The sequence below is a fragment of the Megalobrama amblycephala genome, linkage group LG1 (genome assembly GCF_018812025.1).
Source record: "Megalobrama amblycephala isolate DHTTF-2021 linkage group LG1, ASM1881202v1, whole genome shotgun sequence".
Classification (NCBI taxonomy): Eukaryota; Metazoa; Chordata; class Actinopteri; order Cypriniformes; family Xenocyprididae; genus Megalobrama; species Megalobrama amblycephala.
In genome coordinates this window covers 38,671,859-38,695,764 of record NC_063044.1, presented here as the reverse complement: position 1 = coordinate 38,695,764, position 23,906 = coordinate 38,671,859, and the positions used below count along the sequence as shown (strand labels likewise).

General features: G+C 36.7%; 3 protein-coding genes across 9 annotated transcripts in view; 1 reads left to right on the top strand and 2 right to left on the bottom strand.

Annotated features, from left to right (window-relative positions):
• Window positions 1-7,547, bottom strand: prpsap2 (phosphoribosyl pyrophosphate synthetase-associated protein 2). 6 transcript variants are annotated; one of them, XM_048192075.1, is made up of 11 exons: window positions 7,487-7,547; window positions 6,402-6,608; window positions 5,503-5,555; window positions 5,091-5,157; window positions 4,355-4,527; window positions 4,116-4,231; window positions 3,669-3,724; window positions 1,549-1,697; window positions 1,384-1,454; window positions 1,133-1,279; window positions 1-1,048 (listed from the first exon to the last, which is right to left on the bottom strand). In XM_048192075.1, the coding sequence occupies exons 2-11, from the start codon at window positions 6,482-6,484 to the stop codon at window positions 890-892; spliced, it is 1,074 nt and encodes a 357-aa protein (XP_048048032.1). In that variant the 5' UTR covers window positions 6,485-6,608; window positions 7,487-7,547; the 3' UTR covers window positions 1-889. The 6 variants fall into 6 exon arrangements, with proteins under 6 accessions (XP_048048032.1, XP_048048006.1, XP_048048024.1 ...); XM_048192049.1 differs by having other exon boundaries at window positions 6,402-6,562; XM_048192067.1 differs by lacking the exon at window positions 7,487-7,547 and adding an exon at window positions 7,080-7,233 and having other exon boundaries at window positions 6,402-6,562.
• Window positions 7,548-8,797: 1,250 nt separating this feature from the next.
• cln3 (CLN3 lysosomal/endosomal transmembrane protein, battenin) lies at window positions 8,798-16,824 on the bottom strand. 2 transcript variants are annotated; one of them, XM_048191977.1, is made up of 15 exons: window positions 16,528-16,824; window positions 16,391-16,427; window positions 16,212-16,308; window positions 14,558-14,644; window positions 14,350-14,429; window positions 13,736-13,821; window positions 13,585-13,657; window positions 12,039-12,182; window positions 11,793-11,953; window positions 11,625-11,713; window positions 11,128-11,196; window positions 10,961-11,016; window positions 9,924-10,017; window positions 9,289-9,429; window positions 8,798-9,197 (listed from the first exon to the last, which is right to left on the bottom strand). In XM_048191977.1, the coding sequence occupies exons 1-15, from the start codon at window positions 16,574-16,576 to the stop codon at window positions 9,081-9,083; spliced, it is 1,380 nt and encodes a 459-aa protein (XP_048047934.1). In that variant the 5' UTR covers window positions 16,577-16,824; the 3' UTR covers window positions 8,798-9,080. The 2 variants fall into 2 exon arrangements, with proteins under 2 accessions (XP_048047934.1, XP_048047941.1); XM_048191984.1 differs by having other exon boundaries at window positions 11,625-11,677.
• Window positions 16,067-23,906, top strand: part of LOC125269172 (voltage-dependent T-type calcium channel subunit alpha-1H-like) — a 42,684-nt gene continuing 34,844 nt past the window's right edge. Inside the window, exon 1 of the mRNA XM_048192027.1 lies at window positions 16,067-16,102. The gene's annotated coding sequence lies outside the window, so the exon portion shown is untranslated. The remainder of the gene's footprint in view (window positions 16,103-23,906) is intronic.

The window sequence follows — 23,906 nt, the reverse complement described above, 5'->3', positions numbered from 1 at the left end:
TAGTCTTTAAGTTGTTTATTCATTGTCATCAAGTGCTGTGAATAAATACAAAAGCCTGAAATATTAGTTACATAACAAAAACCCTGCATTTCATTTGAAGATGAGAAGTCAAGTTCTTACAGGCAATATATTCAGAAATTATGGCCGCAATGACCAAACATTTATGAGGCAAAGATGCTTCAAAACAAATAGGCTCTCTGTTAAAGTGTTAGTAGAAGAATCTAGTGGGGGGGGGGGAACATTCAATCAAGTACATTAGTTTCGATCTTAAGGGCTATATTGAGGTCTATGAATGTACCTTTGCCATGTATGAAATAATTCTCGAAATCAACATCAGCAGTACCTAGCCTAGCATTACCAGACGGATACACAAAAACTACTAGTGGCACAATAATTACACAAATCAAGAGGCACTGACACTGATATGTCACAGCATAGATTTCATATATGGTAACATTTTGTAATTGTTGGCCACATAGTGGAGTTGCCCATTCTTCATTTATTTTTTAAAAAAGGAAGCGAAAACAGAAGATCTATGGCTAAAAGAAATGAAGAGGTAATTTTAACATCCAGTGGACCTCCCTTTAATTCTAGTACTTCAAAATCGTATAAAAGTGCCAACATTTTAGATCAAGAGGTGGAGTATTCCTGCACTTCAAACCTCTGAACGTGTTGACATCAGCATTTTAGGACACTGAAATCATGTAGCGTCACAGAACATCCTGGTTCTTTGAACGTACAATTATTATTTCAAAATATTACATATACAACGAGGTGAAGCAGTTATGATGAGCGAGTCAGAGGAAAAACAGTTAATGTTACAGGCAATAGGGAGAGAAATAAGTCTTGACCTCTGTGCACATGTTAAGACTGACTGTACATAATCCTGCTAATCATCCATGCCTATATTACGGAAAAGGTAAGACATGGATTCTCCATTGTGGATGCGGCGAATGGCTTCTGACAGGATCATGCTGATATCCACTGTCTTGATCTTGGGACACTGGAGTTTTTGGATCTCGTGTGGAATGGTGTTGGTGACAACTACCTGTACAGATAGACATCAAAAATTCAGTTCATGACAAAACACTTTGTCCCTCTGAACCTCAAATTAATATGATGCTGCGATGACCTCATCTATGGCGGACTCCTCTATTAGCTGAGGGGCATCTGAGGAGAGGATTCCATGAGTGGCCATGACAAAGATCTTGTAGGCGCCTCTTTCTTTTAGAGTTTCGGCTGCTGCTAGAAAACTGTCGACATCGTCAATGATGTCATCCTAAAACAAAACAAAAAAGGATTAGAATTTTTTTTTTTTTTTTTGCTATTTTTAGAAGAACTTAAAATAGCACCCTGAAGACATTCAAATCATCTTGAGCTCACCACTATGATAGCAATTCGTCCACCTACATCTCCCACTACAGTTATTGGTGGTTTTTCTTTGGGAATCAGCACTATGCAAGAAAAAAAAAGAGAGAAGACGATAGAGAATAAGGAAAAAAAATAAACAAAACAGACTAAGTGAGTTTGCTGAGGTGAGATTCTCACATGGTATCTCTAGGCTTGGGTGGATGGCGCCAATGTTTTTGACAGTGGGTGGGGAATGACGTCCATCCACCAGGTCCGATTCGGCATCCTGGGCTTCACCGTGGATCACAGCGATGCCCAGCCGCAATCTTTCAGCAAATGACTGGGCCCTGTAAAAGGACAGTCACAGAATTCGTTTTCAATGTTTTTTTTTTTGTTTTGTTTTTTATGTGGCTCTACTCAACCGTTTTGACACAAACCAAGGAACTAACATGAAAGAAGAAAAAGAGCTGCAAATGCTACTCCAAATCCTGTTAATTGGGTAGATAAGAGCATTTGGAATAACCTGTAGTCAAGTACTCTTACATAAATGGTTCTCAACCTTTCCAAGACCCCTACTTTGTCCAAGACAATATTTGAAGGTCCTCCTATCTAAGCTGATATGTACCTCTGGTACTTCTGTTGTTGTAATAAAAATAAATCAACTAAAATGTCAGTTTAAATGTTGTGCATTCTAATTTTTAGTGTTTTTTAAATTACTATTTAAATCAAGATTTTGTTAATATAACCAAATTTACATTATTTTAAAGGGATAGTTCACCCAAAAATGAAAATTATCCCATGATTTACTCACCCTCAAGCCAACCTAGGTGTATATGGCTATCTTCTTCAGACTAACACAATCTGAGATATATTTAAAAATATTTTTGCTCTTCCTAGCTTTATAATGGTAGTGAATGGGGGACATGTTTTGAAGTCCAAAATAAATGCATCCATCCATCATAAATATAATCTATACGGCTCCAGGGGGTTAATAAAGGCCTTCTGAAGCAAAGCAATGCGTTTTTGTAAGAAAAATATCCATAATTATAACTTTATACATTTAAATAACTAGCTCCCAGCAGATGACAGTACGCATACTGCACAAGTCGACTTGCGCCAATTGAGTAACCCGTGACATGATGCATGGAGCAGGATGTAGGAGTATCGTAAGCTTAGACGCCTCTCAAGGTTTAAACAAATATGGATGGGCAACAAACTCAAGCTTCTCTTCTCTTATCTCGAAATCCTCCAACATTTCTCTTAAAATTTCTCATTTCAAACTTCTAATTTGTGACCGGTGTTTTGTTTTACTCTATCCTTTGCGCTTCCGCGCCCGTCATTATGTCATGCGTCAGGTCAGAGGTCATTCTTCCGCTGCAAATTGAGGCGTACGGCCATCTGCCGGAAGCTGGTTATTTTACTTTATAAAGTTTTAAATATAGATATTTTTATTGCAAAAACTCATCACTTCATTTCAGAAGGCATTTATTAACCCTCCTAGAGCCATATGGATTATTTTTTATCATTGATGGATGCATTTTTTTCAGGCTTCAAAACACGCCCCCCATTCACTAACATTAAAAAGCTTGTGTTTGTCTGAAAGAAGATAGTCATATACACCTAGGATGGCTTGAGGATGAGTAAATCATGGGATAGTTTTCATTTTGGGTGAACTATCCCTTTGAGATTTATTGCCCCCATGGAAGATTGCTGAGGCCCCCTAGTGGGCCTGGTCCCCTGGTTGAGAACACTGTCTTCTTTTTCTAAATACAACTTTGCACCTCCCCCTTACTTATTTTATTTATAAAGCCTTTTTGGCACTATTGTGTATTTTTTTATAGACGTTTTGATGTTGTTTGTGAGCCCCTATATCATCATGTGACAAGCATGGTGAATTTTGAATTGAATTTCTCATTTACATTCTAACTTAAAAGCAGATTTTTTTTCTGTGGGATGCATGACTGTAAAAAAAAAAAAAAAACAAAAAAAAAACAACATACCAGTAGGAATTAAAATACTGACACACCTGAGTGTATCTGAAAGCACACATCATCATCTTTCATAACCTCAACATCATGTTTGCACAGCGCCACCCAACGCATACAGTTGTATCAATGAGATTTAAGTGAGGGATTTGGTGGGAAAGGATAATTCATTGGTGCTTAAAGCAGGTAAAGTTGTGAAGGTACTTTCATATTTTATTCTTATTAGCTGATATAGAACAAATACTTGACTGGTCAATTACTCCTGCAAGTCTATTTCTTAGGTCCGTGGATATTTTACATGACATGGCCTGCAAAAGTAAGATATTACTTTACCTTTTGGCTGATGCTGGAGATTTGGCCACAATTACAGCATTTCTGTAGTCAGGAATCTGAATGCAAAGGCAAAGTAAAAAAAAAAAAATTACAAATCTAAAAGGAAAGGCAGAGATATACACACATATATCAGGCATTCACATACAGTCAAGGCTCATTACTAACTAATGGCAGATGACCTTCCATCTGAGCAAGAGAGAAAATTTCTCATGAATAAATGAATGCATAATCTTGAGTGGAGGAATTTATTCTGAGAAAATTCAGTGTCAGATAAATCCGGTTTCCTGGTCCGGTCCTGCTTTCTATTTTTTAGCAGCATAACATGGACTGACCTATTCTTCAATCTGAAGGCTTTGACAGGACAAACAGGAAGAACAACTACAGTATCTACAGGAATTTCAGATCTCATGCAAATAACATGAAGACAAGCATTAAGCAAGGACCTACTTCTTCTTGTATGTACTGTAGCAGGAACGGTGAGGCCCGGAGATTGTCCACTGGAATGTTGAAGAAACCCTGGATTTCCTTTTGATGCAAATCCATAGTAATGAGATGAGTCAGACCTGCTCAAAGCCACAATGGACAGAGCGAACATACAAAGCATATGAGTTAGAGGACTATAATTGCCCAGTATCCTTATAAACCACAAATGAAGGGACTGTTTAGTCTTGGATAGACTCATTTACCTGCTTTACACATCATTGAGGCAAGTAGTTTAGAGACGATGGAGCCTCTCTTCCTCATTTTGCACTGTTTGCTGTAAGGGAAATAGGGAATGACGCCGATAATATTCCGAGCACAGGACGTCCTGCAGGCATACACCATAATGAGCAGCTCCATGATGGTGGTGTTAACATCCCTGCAGACAGGGAAGGAAGGAAGTTTTCAAAGACTGCGATTTAGGAAACCTAATTTGCATACATGGAGATTTGTAAATTTAACATCAGTATTAATGTCAAACTGAGGGTTAATTTGCATGAATTTGCATAATGCAGCACACTGGCTTCAGGGGGTTTGAGCTGTCAAAACAGGACACTAGATAATAAAAAAAAACTAGTTTGGATATATATATATATATAATGTCTCTGAAAAAAAAAAAGTTACCCATTTAGTCAACTTTTCTTTACAATTGGACTTCATGTTAAACCAATATACAATACTTTAAATAATAATAAACTATATATATATATATATATATATATATATATATATATATAAAACACTATTATTTATTTATTATCAACAAAACTTTCACAAATTGACAATGGTAGCATTTTCAAAAATTTGCACTTTGAAACCTGTTCTCAAAAGTTTGTGCTTTCAGGCCACCAAAACGTCTTGTTGTGTAAATGAATGGCCAAAGCGCATAAAAAGCTTTCCGTTGAAAATGGTGTTGTGTAAACAGCCCCTAAGACTTCTTACTTGGACACGGTCTGAATGATGAAAACATCTTTGCTGCGCACAGACTCTTCGATTTGGACCCGTGTTTCTGTGGGAAAAGAAATGTTACTTTCATTTTTTCTTTGATCCACACTAAATGTTTAACTTTCACTCAAACAGACTGCCTATTTAAAAGTTCGCACAAAGAGTTGGCTGTGCAGTCAATGCTAGGAGAATTTCATCAAAGTGTCTGCATGTGGGAGTGTAAGCGTATCTCCATTTCACAATACGCAAGCATGACCCAAAACAAAGACTGTCAGTTTAATTAGCCAATAGCAGCTCAGATCCCTGCTCTGTTTTGTCTACTCTCTTCAGTATGGCACGCAAAGAATGAACAACCACTACAGCAGCAGCCTGTATTTAATAGAAAGTTGAGCAAAAAACAGGCCTTCACCTCTGTTAGCCTCCTGATAGACCTGCACCTTCCCAAGCTCCACACCCAAACGCCTGTGCAAGAACAACAAGTTCAGGGCAATATGATGCAAAATAACAGTTTAAACACACAGCAGAAATCACAGGAATCATCAGTATTTAACATTTAGGTTACAAGATGTAAATCTCAGTTAGACTAGAAAGACCCATTGTTAAAATATTAACTATTGTTGTTAATTCTTTGCATGGAGGTATGTATATGTGTGTATATTATAATATATATAAATATAAATATATATATATATATATATATATATATATATATATATATATATATATATATATATTTTTTGATGAAATGTGAGCCTTTGTGAGATTCATTCAGACATACACCTCCATTCAAAAGTTTGGGGGCTGTATTATTTTTTTTAAATGTTTTTTGAAAAAAAAAAAGCCTCTTATTCTCATCAAAGCTACATTTATTTATTTGATCAAAAATCTAATATGCTAATTTAATTTGGTGCTCAAGAAACATTATTATAAATGTTTATAAAAGTGATAACAGTTGTCTTTGATTAATAGAACAACATTTATTTAGAACAGAAATCTTTTGTAACATTATTGACTTGTCACTTTAATGCATTTTGCTAAAAAAAAAAGTATTCATTTATTTAAAAAAAGAAAGAAGAAAAGAAGACATACTGACCCCAAACGTTTGAACGGTAGTATACTTTAAATTAGAAAAAGACACCTCTTAGTTTAAAAAAAAAAAAAAACTCTTGATTTGGTACTAACCATTGGTACTCAAAAGAATACAGTTGTTCCAGCTCAGATCTGCTGTTGGAGAATGAATGCCTTACCACTTTTCCTAACTACCCAATATAACTGCCATGTTATAATGGACCTCCAGTGGCAACTTACTCGGCTATCCTCCTGCCCAGCTCTCTGCTGGAGGGGTTGGAGTTGGCCGTGAAGATGACCAGGCCTCCTTTGGCGGCGCTCATGTCCTGTGGATGTCTGGTGTCTACCTCTAGGGACTCAGGCAGTGGCTCCCTGGGCACCCAGGCACTGCTGAGCCCTTCCTATCAACAGGACCACAGGCACAGTTAGTTTAACACCAGACACTTCCTGCAAGAACAAAGGGAAGATGGCACGTTTACACACAGGAATCCACCAATATGTAACTGATGAGAAATGTGCGCACATACATGGATGACTAACTTATTAGTCATACGAGAGACTTGTGACTGAGTCTGCGCAATCGTGAATCACGATTCGTGACTAGTGCACCCGTAGACCCTCAGAGAGGCGGGCATGTCAGGACAACACAGTACAAATTAATAACTGGATTTCCGCAGGACTCACAGAATACAGAAGTGAGTGGCCCACATGAATGGCACAAACTTACAAAAATAAAATTATTATGCTTAGGGCTTGCTAAGTTCACTCATTATGTTAGTTATGCTGCTAAGCTAGCTAGACCTTCATGTCACTACGGATAAGAAAGAGAAATTCAGTTGTAGAAATTAATATTGGAGTAAAATAATATATCCTTACGGGTTTGATTTAGCAAACCACAAAAATAGAGTCAAATCTCACCAGTTTTGATCTTTTAATCGATCCCTCCGCCTGGTTTACTGTATCATATGCATCAATGTGAACATTGCTACCTTCGAGAAATACCCAAGATGGCGGCTATACGCACAGGTTTTCAAAATAAAAGTCGTTTGTTGATAAATAACAGGCAGGCAATATTATTTTTTTTTTAAAAATGTATGTTGCGTATATAACTGGTCACCAATTTTATCCACATTTTAGCTTTTTTTGTTGCAGTTTTTAATACGAGGTTGTAAAGCTCAATTAATCAACCTCAATTAATGTGAGGTTATAAAACTGCATGCATGTTCTAATAGTTGTTTAAAATAGGTGTTGGCCTGTTGTTTCTGAGTGGCTGTGTTAAAGGACTAGTTCACTTTCAAATTAAATTTTCCTGATAATTTACTCACCCCCATGTCATCCAAGATGTTCATGTCTTTCTTTCTTCAGTCAAAAAGAAATTAAGGTTTATGATGAAAACATTCCAGGATTATTCTCCTTATAGTGGACTTCAATGGACTCCAGACAGTTGAAGGTCAAAATTACAGTTTCAGTGCAGCTTCAAAGCGTTCTACACAATCCCAGATGAGGAATAAGGGTCTTATCTAGAGCTATTCTTCTACTTCTCTATTTGAATTCCAGCAGTGTAGTCACTGCTAAGTGTATTACTGCCCTCCACAGGTCAAAGTTTGAACTAATTGTTATATACTTGCACTAGCATATTGTATATGACAATTTAGTTCAAACTTTGACCTGTGGAGGGCAGTAATACACGTAGCAGTGTCTACAATGCTGGAATTCAAATAGAGAAGAAGAGAGCTAGTTCAAGATGAGCATTTATGGTTAAAATGTATAAAATTATATATTTTTTTAGAAAATGAGTGATGGTTTCTCTAGATAAGACCCTTATTTCTCGTCTGGGATCGCTGTAAACTGTCATTTTGACCTTCAACTGTTTGGAGGCCATTGAAGTCCACTATATGGAGAAAAATCCTGGAATGTCTTCATCAAAAACCCTTAATTTCTTTTCGACTGAAGAAAAAAAAGACATGAACATCTTGGATGACATGAGGGTGAGTAAATTATCAGGAAATTTTAATTTGAAAGTGAACTAATCCTTTAAGTATCACCCCTTGTGAAAAAGAAATAAATTTTACCTTACATTTAAAAACAGTACTAATTACAGAAATAATATACTTAAAAGAGTTTATTTTTTGACCGATTTAAGTACCCAAGTACATCCTTATGTGTAATTTTATACTTATATTGTCTTTGAAATCTGGTTAACATGTACTGTCAACTCTGACTGATGATGACTTGTTGTCACATGATTAGTTTAAATGTGTGAGCCAAAGTCAGACACCAACACCTTTATCACAGACATCCCTTTACTGCTCTTAAAGGCAGAACTGCAACTCGTTACTACCATCTAGTGCACGATAAGAATACTTTTCCATTGCTCAGTTGTTGTATGAAGATGATCTGAAAAACACAGGCAACTGGCAAGGAATGGGAAATGAAAGCAATGAATCTTACGAAAGCAACAGACTGTTGCCAAGTCTGCACACGTTTGCTTAAGTTCAACTGCAAAACCAAGGGTGAGGACCTGCAACCGTCACCATTAGCCACAAAAAGAGAAATGAAAATGCTTTATAAATGGAGGCAGCAACATTTCAGGAACTATTTGGTGAGTTTACTGGGTCATGAGAGCAACACACAAGTACCTTAAAGCAAAATATTTTAATTTAACACTTAAAGAATAATTTTGGGAAACATTATACATTTGATTCCAGGATTTTTAGTTACAAAGAAGATAAAAATTTGTTCTTGTTTTAGATGCATCACAGGTCAATAAAAATTGTGTCAGTGGCTCAAAGGTCAAGATATTAATTTAAACTACTATTAATCTAAATCACAACATATTAGTCCAAAGCTCAAATGGAATGATATTTTTCATGAGAAGATAAAAGTCTTTATGTTTCGCATACACACATTATCATTCACTCATAAAGAGCAGAAATAATGGTGAATGGGGAAGGAGGCAGCTGCAGACAGAGCGATTCCCAGACTGTCCCCGACACTTGCCGCAGCCATGGCAAACTCTCTCTCACGCTCAGCAGTCTGTCCAGAAACAGCATAAGAAAATGCTTTAGACACCATTGACTGATACATGTTAATCTAAACGAAATGGTTTGAATGAGGTTTTTCATACCTCCTCACGGATGAAATAGAAGGTGTTCACATAGGCTGCTCCTCCCAACAGACCCTCATAGAGGACAATAATAAAGACCACCCATGGGTAATACAAGAACTGGTAATATACAGCAAAAACCAACAGAACAGCATTCACACACTGAAAGAGAAAGAGTAATCTGTGTCATGAGGAGTTTTAAACGTTTTCCATTGTCTTGTATTTACTGTTGCATATATACAGTCAAACCAAAATGTATTCAGACACCTTGAACATTTCATTCATTAATACAGTTTATTTACTATAGTTTAAAAAATGGTAATAAAATATGACAAGATCTCAGAGTTAAACTGTGTCAGAAAAAAAAAATAATCTTAATTATGTCAGATAACACTAAAGCAAAACATGGTCTGAATAATTTTTGGTCCCAAATTTTTATCAATTTTACTGGTAGTCCACTGTATGAAGAATTTTGGGTATAATATGTAACACTTTACTTTATTTTGCTATCCTCACTTACATAAGTGAACTATAGTGTCCTGCACCCACTAGTAAAAATATATCAAAAATATCAAAAATGTTTGAATCATTTTTGGTTTGACTGTATGTTTAAGTTTATGTACTGTTGTGTCTTGTGCATCAGCTCAACATCTCACCTGTAAGAGAGACATAAGGAAAATTTTCCTGATCTTAAAACAGACAAGAGATGTGCGGGAAAAAAACACACCAATCTGGTAAAGTGTCTGATACCTGCAGAGGAGAGATAATGACACACATTGGGCATTTGCTGGCATTTAAACTCAACCGAATAACATCAAAACAAAAACATAACTAGTACTGCTTGAGGTGAAGAACCAAGACTTTTACGATGTGAACTTGGGATGTTCTCTTAAAGGGATAGTTCACCCCAAAATGAGCATTCTGTCATCATATATTCACCCTCATGTCAAAAACATTCTCATAATTGATTTCATTTTTCTTTTCACAATTAAATGTGGCAACTACTTTTTTTTCATTATGTCTATGTTATTAGGCCACAATGGAAGAAATGTACCTTATTTTATCATTATTTCCGTATGTTTATGTGTGTATTCATCTATGTTTTATTCTTTTCTTTCTTGTCTATATGTAATTTTTTTTTCTTTGAATGCCTGTGTAAAACTTGCTTGAATAAGGTTAATGTTTGTTTTTATTTTTAAAGAAATTAATGTTTTTTATTCAGCAAGTATTCATTCAATTAAACAAAAGTGTCAGTAAAGACATTTATTTTTATAATATTACAAAATTTCAAATAAATATTGTTTCTTTTAACTTTCTTTTCATCAAAGAATCCTGAAAACAATGCATCATGGTTTCCACAAAAAATATGAAGCAGCACAATAGTTTTCAACATTGATGACAATAAGAAATCTTTTTTTTTTTGAGCACCAGATCATCATATTAAAATGATTTCTGAAAGATCATGTGACACTGAAGACTGGAGTAACGATGCTGAAAATTCAACTTTGAAATCACAGGAATAAATTACATTTCAAAATATATTAAAATAGAAAATATTTAAATTGTAGTAATATTTCATAACATTATTGTTTTCACTGTATTTTTAATTAAATTAAAGCAGTACCGACCCCAAAATATTGAACAGTAGTGTATTTCAAAGTCATGAAATAAAGAAATATGTGATGTGTCCTACCAGCGATATTGTTCTGCGTGTGAGAGAGAAGAGTCGGGAAAGTAGAGCAGCTCCAACTAATGAGAAAGATTAATAAATATATTAGTGATATGTAGAGATCACAGGTAGTTTTACTGGTGTCTCGCTCTTTTTGACTGTTATCTGAGACTGTTACAGAAAACACTCACCAGTCCCTGGTTAATGAAATACTCAGCGAAGTAAACAACACTAAGGGGAAAAATAAACTTCAGCAGACCCTGAAAGAGATCATAATATGGGTAAAATAAGTAAAAGACTCAAAGAGGAAGTGTATTTCCTGACTGCAGCACAACAAGGTGCAAACAAAACAAAAACACACACACGCACACGCACAAAACACTATACTACATGACACACTATGCTCACACTTTAAATGTACATCAAGTCATTTTTTAAAAATGTAACCTCAAAAGAAAGAAACAGCATTTCTGATGTTCAGAGGCCTAGAAAATAAATGTAAATAAGTACACTGAGATCACATGACTAACTGGATATTACTAATTTTATCTCAGTAATTCTAAACTGTTATAGGAATTATAAAATTACACTACAATACATATTTATTGACCAAAGCAGATGCAAAATCATTTAAGCAGACAAGAAACACCAAACCGAGGATTATATAGTTGCACACAACAGGTCTAACCTTAATAATGTGTAATTGGTCAGTGAAGGTCAGGGGTCCGGTGTGCTTGTCCTCTGTCATAAGGAAGAGAGCAGGGCCAGTACAGTTATCTGAATGGACCATCATACACATCATCATGACAATGAAAAGGTGCAACAATACAAGCAACCAGTTCCTTAATGCACACACCTTGTTCTTCCCGAGTTGGCTCAGAGTCCTCATCTGTATAAGTCTCTTCCTCAATTAAAGGGCGTCTCTCCTGGGAGTTCGCTGTTCTGAAAGGACCGTGACCAACCTCGTGCCGTCTCCACTGTGGAAACGAAGGAGGAAATACCAGGAGGAAGAAATAGCTGGGGGGAAAAAATAATGAGAGAAAGAGATACATTTAAGCAATCAATTTGGTCAACAGGTACAACCCAGGAAAGTTATTCTTACCTAACAGCCAAAATAACAGGGACAACCAGCATGATCCATAACGTAACTTGGGGGGTCAGACCAGCCTGAGTAAATGCTGAGTAGAGGAAAGCTCCAGCTACTCCTGCTGCCCCCGTGCCGGACCCCCAGCCACTTAACACATCCCTTGAAGAGACAGAGACACAGATGCAAAATATTGATAAACAACAAGTAAAACTGAGATCAGTGACTACGGCTTTGCTCGAAATAGCATAGTAACATAATATTCATACTTTTTCTGTAATATGTAGTATATACACTACCATTCAAAAGTCTGGGGTCGGTAAGATCTTTCAGTGTTTTTTAAAGTTCACCAAGGCTGCATTTATCTGACCAAAAACACATAGTTCAAGCAGCAATATTGTGAAAAAATTTTTACAGTCAGAGATGCACCGATACTAAATTATTCAGAGTGATATCTGCCGATACTGATAGTTTGGGTGTTCTGCCTTTTATACCTTCTTTACAATTAATGATAATTTCATTATAATTAAAAATTAATCATTATATCTTGAAAGAAATGCAAATAAAATCTATTATTCTCTCCATTTCATCAACTTGTTTCAGAGTAACTGGTATTAGTTATAAACAAACACATAACTCAGATTAATAAATGTTAATTCGTATAATTACTATTAATATTGAACATAAAACTGGTTTCTTAGCATTTTTGTTAAACAAAGCACAAATTCAGTGCATTTTCCTGCCCTCTTTTGATTGACAGGATATATCGGCCCTGACTATCGGCTGTTTTTAAACTATCGGCCGATAGTGTGAAAATTTGCTTTTATCGGCCGATTATTGGCCGATATATCAGTGCATTTCTAATAACAATAATACATTTTTTCTATTTAATTATATTTAAAAATGCAAATTATTCCTGTGGAGGCTAAGCTGAATTTTCAGCATCATTACTCCAGTTCTCAGTGACACATGATCCTTCAGAAATCACTCTAAAGAAATAAAATCTGATTATTATCAATGTTGAAAACAGTTGTTCAGCTTAATATTTTTTTTTGTGGAAACCTTGATGTTTTTCAGAATTCTATAATGAATAGAAATCAAAAGAACAGCATTTGTTTGAAACAGAAATGTGTAAAATTATGAACGTATTTACTGACACTTTTTATCAATTTAAATCATACTTGCAGAATAAGTGTTAGTTTGTTTAAAAATGTTTTACAGACGGCAAAATTTTCAATGGTAGTGGATAGTGGCTGTGCATAGTATGCTAATTTGCTGCATGCATATAGAATACCCAGAAGACCTAATAAAATTCACAAATTGTACAGCATACTAGATGTAAAATCTCAGTTTGTTTTCTTGTTTTGTTTTGTTTTTTTGGCTCATATTGGGTCAAAACTGCTAAATAACTGCTGTCACTACCACAGATAATACCTGAACATGCACAAAATTAAATGGCCAAAAGACACACAATAAGGTCAAGTGGCAACTTTTGTTTTAAATTACATCAAAAACATCCCATTACAACACAGTTTGAATGAATGAGTGAGTTTCAAGGAGCTACCTGCTGAAAAACACAGAGAGGGAGAGGAAGGAAAGCTCCCCCAATCCTGAACTAATACTGGCAAAGACGACACCTGAGGAAAGATTCAGAGGTTCATCACAACATGTATCAGATCTCATTAATCCAGTACAAAAGAGGACATGCTCGTTACCAGTTATGCTCATCAATATAGTTGAAGAAAATGACACCATCAGGAAGCTGACAACAGCCGTAAGGAAACACACCAAAACACGGAAACTGTTCATAATAAAAGTGAAAACAAAACAATCAATGGCCCCGTTTCACAGACAGGGCATAGACTAAGTAAGTATTGGGCCTTAGTTCAATTAGGACTTTTAAGTAGCTTTAATAAATGTACCATAGAATAAAACATTACTGGTGTTCATCTTGAGACAGAACAATGGCACTGACATATTTTAAGAAATGTCAGTATAAGTTGCTTTCAGTTAAAACAGCTCAAACAAGCTTTGTTTGTGAAACTGGGGGATTATCAAACAACACATTAATTAACAATTAAAGGGATAATTCTTCCACAAAACTAACCCTTTAACAGAAAAAACACTGTACTGGGCTACAAACAAATCAGACTTTGTCCCTTTAACTTTCTTAACAGGGTTGACATTGATTTCTTACACTATCAAGAGCTGCAAATCCATCTCTTATTGCAGCCTTACATGACATATTTTCAACTTCTATGCAGCTAAACCTGTTTGAAGGTGCTAATGGTTGTTAGACATCAATTAAATAAGTGTTCGTCAACTTTACCCATAAGGCACTTTGTGTATATAGAAAGGTGCTGTGAATTTGATTATGAGGGTGGGTAAGATATCAGCCAACAGCACAGCCTAGAAACAGAAAGAAAAAAAAGTGTCACTCCCTGAACAAATATTTAAACATACACTCAAATGCAAAGACAACATAAGCGACAAATCTGAAAAGGTGAAATGAATGACAGAGAGAAAGAAAGACGTACTGCAGTAGACACAGGATTGCAGTCATAGCGGCTGCTGCTGTTGCTGCTGCTCCGGATCTCTATGTTAGTTACATTTGGAGCTGGAGTCTAGTGGGTGAATAAAACAAAAAACAAGATTCATGAATTGTCAAACCTTGTGGAAAAAGTGCACGTTAGCATACTTTTAAAACGCGTACATAATGGACATAATATTCTTTAAAAGAATATACAGTCAAACCTAAATGTATTCAGACACCTTGAACATTTTATTCATGAATACAGTTTATTCACTATAGTTTAAATTATGTCAGATAACACTAAAACAAAACATGGTCAGATAAAAGTGTCTGAATAATTTTTGGTCCCAAATTTTTATCAGTTTGACTAGTAGTCCACTGTATGAAGAACGTTTGGTAAAATATGTCACAGTTTACTTTATTTTGCTATACTCACTTACATAAGTGAACTAGAGTGTCCTGAACTCACTAGAAAAATATCAAAAATGTCTGAATAATTTTTGGTTTGACTGTATATGAAGCATGAACAGAATGTAATGTTTTCAGAATTTTTTTTTGAAGTCGTGTTATAGTTTAAATGCATAATAAATGCAGTGAGTGTTTTTGGTATACTTAAGTAGGACTAAAGTACCGGTACATTTTGTATTTACTTCTATTGTCTTTAAAATATGATTAAAGTGTACTGCCGAATGTACAGATAATCATTTATGGTAAACTAAAACTTAATGTCATGTTTTTAAATATATTTGTAATTACACATTTGTAATGATAAAGTTACAACATAATACATTTAAAATATTTTTACTTTAAATATTTAGTATGTCAGTCAACACATCAAAGTAAGTGTACTTCTTAAAATCATGACAAAAGAATATTAAAAAGATTTAAATATTTACTATTATAAAGTGCACTTTTTGAAATTATACTTAAGTGTTTTAATAAACACCCTCTTTAAGAACACATGCACTTTTATTTCATTATATTATTTGGGAGTACAATGTTTTAAAATACACTTTTAAGATTTAGGCCCCGTCCACACGGAGACGCGTTTCAGTGAAACCGCACAATTTTTTTATCGGATAGGCGTTTCGTCCACACGGATCCGGCGTTTTCAAAAGGTGAAACCGGGTCCCAGAGTGGAAAAATTTGAAAACGCCGGCTTGGCGTTGTCGTGTGGACGGGGCAATCCGTATATTTTCTGAAACGATGATGTCATCACCCCACGTGTCGACCCCTAGTCAGACACGCTAACACCACAAAACAGCACCAACAACAGCAATAGCAGACTCTACACGCTTGCATTCATGCTGCAGAAGCTACTGAACCAAAATAAAGTGTTATTTCTAAGCTTTGCTAAAGTTTGTATTCAGCGCGCAAGGTTTATGCGCATGCTCCAAGTCTTCTTCGCTGCTTTAAGTGCATTTCTGCGGCAGAATTACAGCGCCACGTAATGGTCTGGCATGTATACTACATCGTTTTGAGTCGTTTCAGTGGTTTCGTGTGGACGCAGATATTTTTGGAGACGAGGAAAAAAAAATATCGGTTTAGGGTAAGCTCCGGCTTCGTGTGGACGTAGCCTTAAACACCTCTTTCTCACAAAACAAAGACAAAGTTGTGGTAAATTTTAGCAAAATAATCATAGCCAAACTATATCTTACAGGAGTTGTTGTGTTTTGAGATTCCTGTTTTTGTAAGATGTCATGTGCTGCACTCAGCATCACCACATAAGCGAAGTTATTGCAAAGTCCCAGTAACCTAGATGGAGATCATGAAGATTAGTTTACATATTCCGTAAACTTTACTTTAAGTAATGTTGATAGACAGATGATTTACTTACCAAAACCCAATCCAATTTCTCCAGCGCTGAAAACGACCTGGGGACATACAGAAAAACGCGTCAGGATAAAAATTAAAAAAATTTATTTATTTTATAAATCATAAAATACTGTTAGTCATTAAAGCGCCCTATCCTACCTTCAGTGTCAGCTGTAATGACAGGGTCAGAGTTTAATGCTCGATCCATTGCGACTTTTCACAGTGAAAAACTGTCACATACACAAACTATTTCTCTCGCAGTGAGTTCAACTGCAGACATCCATAAACATTACAAATTCATAAAAACGGTCTATCTGAATGACCATAGCTCATTTGCAGCGGCGTAATGTCAGATAAACAGACCGACAAACTGACAAATAACCACTGCTTTCCACTTTCATTATCTCTAATAATGACAAGCGACAGCAATAATCACAACAGCAGAGGGTGCTGCACAGAAATATATCCGACAGACCGCACTACTGCTGCGAGGAGTAAATAGTTCCCACCTCCTGCAGCGACTGTTTTAATGCACAATATATGTACAAATAAATACAGATATTTCGATTTTTTTTAAATTACACTATGTAATGTAAATCTATTGGGTGATTATTGTTACAAGATGATATGCTAGTTTTTATTGTAATGGCATAACTCAGAGAATTGAAACCTTTCAATTCAAGTAAATATTTTTTATTAAGGCCATAAATTTAATACATTTATGCAATGTAATACAATGTTATTTAATACATTTAAGCCAATGACCTCTATAAATGACTGTTTAAATAACTGACAATTTGAAATTGCCATATTTGCTTATGAGGACTAAGTTCTGCAACCAGGTTTTGTTGTTGTTTTTACCGTTTTTTGTTTTTGTATAAATGCAGTTCTTTTGGAAAATGTTTAATACATGTGAGAAATGTGAGAAAGATGATAGATTTTTGCAGTCAGTGGGGCCTAACTGTGCTATGCTAAACCTTAACTCCTTGGTTTCTGTAGGAAATATGTCAGATACCACTGCTATAGAGAAAACACAGGACACAGGAGCAGCTTACAGTTTTTAGAGATCAGAATCAATCAGAAAATTAGTTACGCACATCTGATGCAACGGACCCTTTTCACAGATTGTGATGATGCGTTTCCACAGTTATTATTGGTAATCTAGTAACTTTATTTTCATTCTTTTAAAAAAACTGTAACATTAACATTAAGGCCCGGTTTCAGAGACAGGACTTAGGCTAAGTCAGGATTAGGCCTTAGTTTAATTAGGGTATTTAAGTAGCTTTTATAAATGTACCCTAGAAAAAACATTACTGGTGTTCATCTTGAGACAGAACAATGGCTCTGACATATTTTAAGATATGTTAGTGCAAATTGCTTTTAGTTAAAACAGCTCAAACATGCATTTTAGTCTAGGACTAGCTTAAGCCTTGTCTATGAAACCAGGGGAAAATTATATAACATTATACCTTATGTTTGTATGTATATTTGCATTAAAATACCAGAAACTAGTTAACACTGCTGTGAGGGTGTTTATAATACAACAGCTGAGAGACAGACAATAATAGCTTGTTTCTTCTTAGTGTCATAATCAGTTTCTCTATGTATTTTTCCTCTTTTGGAAGGTTGTGGAAACACTATCATGGATTGTTTTTCTTTTGCTATTGGAGCAAATGGGAATGTAAAAATCAGTAGCCTCCCATTAACTACTATAGAAGTTTACTATTCACAGTACTCTAAGAATACTTGTACCATTTGAACAAGTATTTAACCTTTAAGTTATCAAACCCATAATTCAACACACAAGACCCACGAGTCAACACTTCTTCCATTCTCCATTATCAGGACTTGACATATTGACATATCACTGTCTCCATCTGCTGGCCAGTCTTCATAAAGTGTGCGTGTGGTGTGTGTGCCTGCGTCTCAATGTGCATACTAACCATCCTAAATAGTATGTGACAATACTATTTAGGGTGGATAGTATGCACATTGGGATGCAGGGTGTGTTATTCACGCAAACGTCTGCTCCAACAACAACAACAACAACAACAACAACAACAACAACAACAACAACAACAACAACAAATCACATCAAGAGAGAGATCAACTTTGAGTATGGAAGCCCTAAACAGCCATGGATTGTTATTTTTTTTTCTATCTTGTTTTCTCGTGATCATGACTTATTTTCTCGTGATCTCGAGATAACAAAAGTTGTTTTCTCATGATCACGACTTAATTTTGAGCATTGCGGTGAACCGAAGATGGATATAAAGCTTTGCTCTATCTGCAAGGAACAGATCAATCTCTGGATAGAAATGAGTTCTGAGATCTGCCTGTGCCGTGCCCATGCGGAAGCTGCCATTGAGGGCTCTACCTGTCCTCACTGAGATGACATGAGCATCAAACTCTGCTGTTTTCAGTAATAGAGTGTAGTGTGCTGTCGACGCTTTGCTCTCATCCACTCATGATGGCCAATGAATAGCAACAAATGTATGCCAGTCAACCACCTTTAGTACTTGGGGCTTATGACTAACTTTCAGAAAAAAAGCAAACGCCAGCCCACTCAACACATCTCATTCATGGGTCTCGACTCTTCTACTATGCAAGCCCACCTTACTGAAGCGCTTGCAGGCTGTCATGAACTCGCTTGTGATGTTCAAGAAAGGAAAGTCCCTTCCATTAAATAGCTTTCAGAGAGCACTTTGACTGATGGCAGTAGCCTCAACAATGTGTCGCCTGGGCCTGCTTCACATGCGGCCGCTTCAGCTCTGGCTGAATTCCTGTAGCCCATCACATGCCTGTATACCTTTGCAATGGCAGTCCAGCACTGCCACCGCTTTGCTCTCATCCACTCATGACGGCAACAGCAAGACTGTCCGCTCTTGTGTCTGTCTGTGGCCTTTGTGTTGTGTTCGCAGTATATGTTTATATTCACACACAAAGTGCATCAGTTTCAGAGCTCCTCCTCCAACTCTTCCTCACTCTCATAGTAGAAGCAGCCCCCTGCCTTCGAGTCGCAAGTTGCCTTGTTTTAGGCACGAAATGCTTCAGCTTCTGTCATGTTATAAAGAAGCGTGACAGGCCACTCTCCGGGCCCCACCAAAAAGACGGCAGTTCCCTATGTAACCCCTCCGATCCTACTCACCCCACTCTGAGCGGGACTCGATCCCTCGTCCCTGGCATGGTAGGCGGGTATGTTAACATGGACGCTAAAGAACACAGTCTATAGCATCAGTCACTAGTGCACCTCTAGTGATCAGGGGGCTCATTATAAAACGTGCGTACGCTCAGATTTGATCTTAGTGTGTACGTACTCTTAAATCCACGCCAACGCTCATATTTATAAAAACGGTTTTTGACGTGGAAAAGTGCTTAGAGCCACGTCAGGGTCTGAGCAGATGTACACACTTTTCCTGGTCAGATTACTGCAGGTTTTTGGAAATCTAAGATATTCGATCATTGGTGATCTTTTATATGTAAATGACATTAAAGGCAGGGTAGGTAAGAAATTTTGTTCCAAATTTGTTTAAACTTTCTATATATATACATGCATAATTAAAATGTAAGAACTCTGGTAAAAAGAGTATAAAAATCGAGTGACTCTAGACCGTTTAATCTGTATTAAACACAGCTCATTATTTCCATCCGGGACGAAACATAGGATTGGCTTAGGCGGCTGTCACTCTCTCGCAACCATGGCAACCACCCTTTTGCCACACATGACCTGCCCACTTGCGCGCGCACGTTTGATTTGGGGAATCCAAGAGGCACGGATCCTAGGAATACCAAAACAATGGCAGAGAAACAGCAAGCTAAATTCACAGTATCGGCCTATGCAGTTAGTGAAGGCAAACCAGGCAAAAAAGGAAGACAGTAACAGTACAAGAAAAGGCAATGAACAAAAAGTCTTTGGATAAACAAAGAAATAAAACGCGAGTTAATATCGGCGTGGCTTTCCAGCGATGGCGAGAACTGAGGGAACTCAAGGGGCTGAAAAGTGACTCCTTGATGGCTTTATTTCTGCTGGACAGGTAAATCTTTCTTTTTGTATTTTGATCATACATATTTTTTTGTTTATTTTTTCATGAAGCATGTGTCATTAGCACACGTAGCTGCGTAATATAGCTAACATAACATTACTTAGCGAGCCGTAGTAGAGACGATAAATAATGATAGCTATAGTGTTGAATTGTGCATAATTTTACCCTCTGTCTAAGTCTTTTACCATGTTCACCTGCAAGTTTACCTGCACGTTTTTTTCGCCTTTGTTTTGTTTTTATATTCTCTACCTATGTTTACTGATGTCTTTATCTTGTATCTGTGTGTGTCGTACACACTTTGTTGTATGTGTGTGTTATTATTTTGTGTCTGCAATGCAGTTGTGAGTTGATATTTGAGTGTATGTTACTCTGTTGATCTGTAGAACAACGTATATGTTATGAATCTTACACGAAATTCATCTTCATCACAGTGTAAATGATGGTAATGGAAAAACGTGTATCATGCAACCTGTTTTTAGCTTTGCCTTATAGATAACTAGCTCGTTAGCGAATCAAAAAATATGTATTTTAAACTTTACCAATATCAATATGCTAGCTTGATAGTGAGTACTAAAATACATCTTGTTTGTTTATCTTCATAATTTTAAAGTTATTTTTATTACATGTGATTCTGACATGATGTCACTACATGCACTGTGCTCCTTCCTCTCCGCTCGTCTCAGGTAAATAATGCGTCTTCCAGCTCAGTGGTCGGAGTCACACGTTCATGCGTTTTGGGGGCGTGGCTTTGGAAGGAGCCCAGAAGGGAGGGGGTGGAGTGAATGGAAATAATGAGCTGTCTTTAAAACAGTCGTGAGAGGTCTACAGACACTCGATTTTTATACTTTCTTTTTCAGAGTACTTACATTTTAATTATGTATTGATATATAAATAAAGTTTAAACAAATTTTGAAAAAAAGTTTTTTATACATTTTTTTGCCTACCCTGCCTTTAATTAGGTGTTGTTTAAAACGCGGAGAACTGAAACCATTCGGCTGCGCGCAAGTTCAAGATCATTTGCGATTTATAGATTGTACATCTAAAAGAGAGGCATACGCTCGTTTTCTGTGTGTACATTCATTCTATGAATCACACGTACGCACATCGGAGAAATGATCGTAAGATCAAATTTAGGACAGTTTCTGTAAAACGTTTTATAAATGAGGCCCCAGGGGAGTGAGTTTTACCTGCACAGCTCCCACTAGCTGGCCTCCGTTACACACACACACCCCTAAACCTCACTCCCATCCAGGTCACGGTACCAATGCAACCCCTCCGGTCCTACTCTCTTTTTTGAGAATTTGCTCATTGGCAAAACGTTGGCCCCTTCGTGTAGGCCCCTCACTTAGCCCCCAGGAATCAATCACTGGGCCCACACAGTTCGCTAGTGTGGGCTGCTCACAGAGAGCCCGCAGTGAGCCCAAAGCTCTGGGCCTTGCCTGGGGACGCTTGCTGGGTTGTTGTTGCCGCCTAAGCCCTGGTGTTCAACTAGGTCTGGTCTTCTCTGTTGAGTGTTTGTGCTGGAGAGAGACTGTTGTAAGACATGTTTTACAATGGCACTTGTTGTGAAGGTTGTATCTTATACCATTAAATCCGCTTGTGCTGTGCACTCTCCACAGTAACATGGTTTATCATGGTTCTGATTACAATTGGCCGAATTCACAGATGACGACGATCGTGTGTGTTTCGTGTGTTATTCTGGCACCTTCGGTTTTGCCAATGCTAACAAATCTGTTTTTATATAACAGTTTTCATGTAATCTTAATGTTATATTGTGTCATGTTTATCAAAATAATTCTGATAAAAATATAGACCACACTTTATTGGTATTCAATCGGATATTATGGACTAAATCAGTATGATTTTTCTTTTTGGAAAACAAAAGGATGTTTTTTTTTAAGAAAGTTTTAAACTGCTCTTTTCCAGACATCGGCAAATTATGATAAACTAATAAAGTCAGTAAAAAAGAAACATCCCTTAAAACTATGTTTTTCATGGTTGATCAATGAAACAAACAATTATTGCACATGCACCTGTGGAACAGTCAGTAATACACAACAGTTTACAGGCAGTCGACTATTAACATAATCTTTACAATAACTTAGCACATTAAAGAGACCTTTCTACTGACTCTGAAGAACACCAGAAGAAAGATGCCCAGGGTCCCTGACCACCTACAGGTGTGAACATGCCATAGACCTGCTGCAGGGAGGCATGAGGACTGCAGATGTGTCCAGAGCAATAAACTGCAATGTCCGTAATGTAAGACGCCTACATCTCTACAGAGAGACAGGAAGGACAGACGATCATCATTGCAGCATGTAACCATCGTGTCCCCTCAGACATGTTCGAGAAATTGCAAGTGCCTTGGTGAAAGAGTGGAGTAACACGTCACAGCAAGAACTGGCAAATCTGGTGCAATCCATGAAGATGAGATGCAGAACTTAAAGCAAGTGGTGGCCACACCAGATACTGAGTGCTATATTGACCCTTTTGATCAGGGACCCGTTCCATTAGTGTTCGTCAAATGTATCCAGTTTATGTCTCAGTTGTTTAATCTTTTTGTGTTCATACAAATATTTACCCATTTTAAGAAATTTGCTTTCAGCAGTTGAAAGTGGGAAGACATTTCTTGCTCTTTTTTTTCTTTCTTTTTTGCTAAGTACACTGCGTTCCAAATTATTATGCAAGAGACAAATCAGTAGGATTTCTGTACAATAAACATTCAGATTTTAGTTTTTCTAAGAAAATGTTTCATTTATTTATCCATGTCTTTTTAGATAACTGGTATCAATCTCAGACAAAATAATTTGCCAGATCTATGGAAACCCTACTTAGAGGTTGTTCCACATTATTAAGCAAGTCACAGTTCTCATGCAATATGGGGAGGAAGAAAGATCTTTTTGAAGATGAAAAGTATGAAATGGTGCAATGTTGTGCAAAAGGCATGAAAACAACTAATATTGTGTGAAACTTAATGGAGATTATCAAATTAAGATTTGTGAGTGATTTAGAGCACAGCAGAACTCTGTCAGATAAAGGCTTATTGAGGAAAGTTCCTATAAACAAAAAATTAATTGTATTAAAAGGGCAGCTATAAAAAAAAAGCCAGTGTTGAGCAGCAAACAGGTATTTGAAGCTGCTGGTGCCTCTGGAGTCTCAAGAAGCTCTCCATGCTGGCTGGCAGTTGTGCGTAAAGATGCATTTCAGCCATTCCAAACCAAACCTCACAAAGAGAAACATTTACAGTGGGTTTAGAAATACATGAAGACTCATTTTTAAATAGTTTTATTCACTGACTAATGCCGTACTACAATGGATGGTCTAAATGGATGGTTTTCTGGATGGTTGGTGAATGGCCACCACATTCCAACAAGACTGCGACGTCAGCAAGGAGCTGGTGGGTGATGATTTGGCCTGGGTATTAAAATTACTTTTGCAAGATATGTGGAGTTCATAACTGGCCATTTTCAGCTATGGTATAAAAAGGAGGAT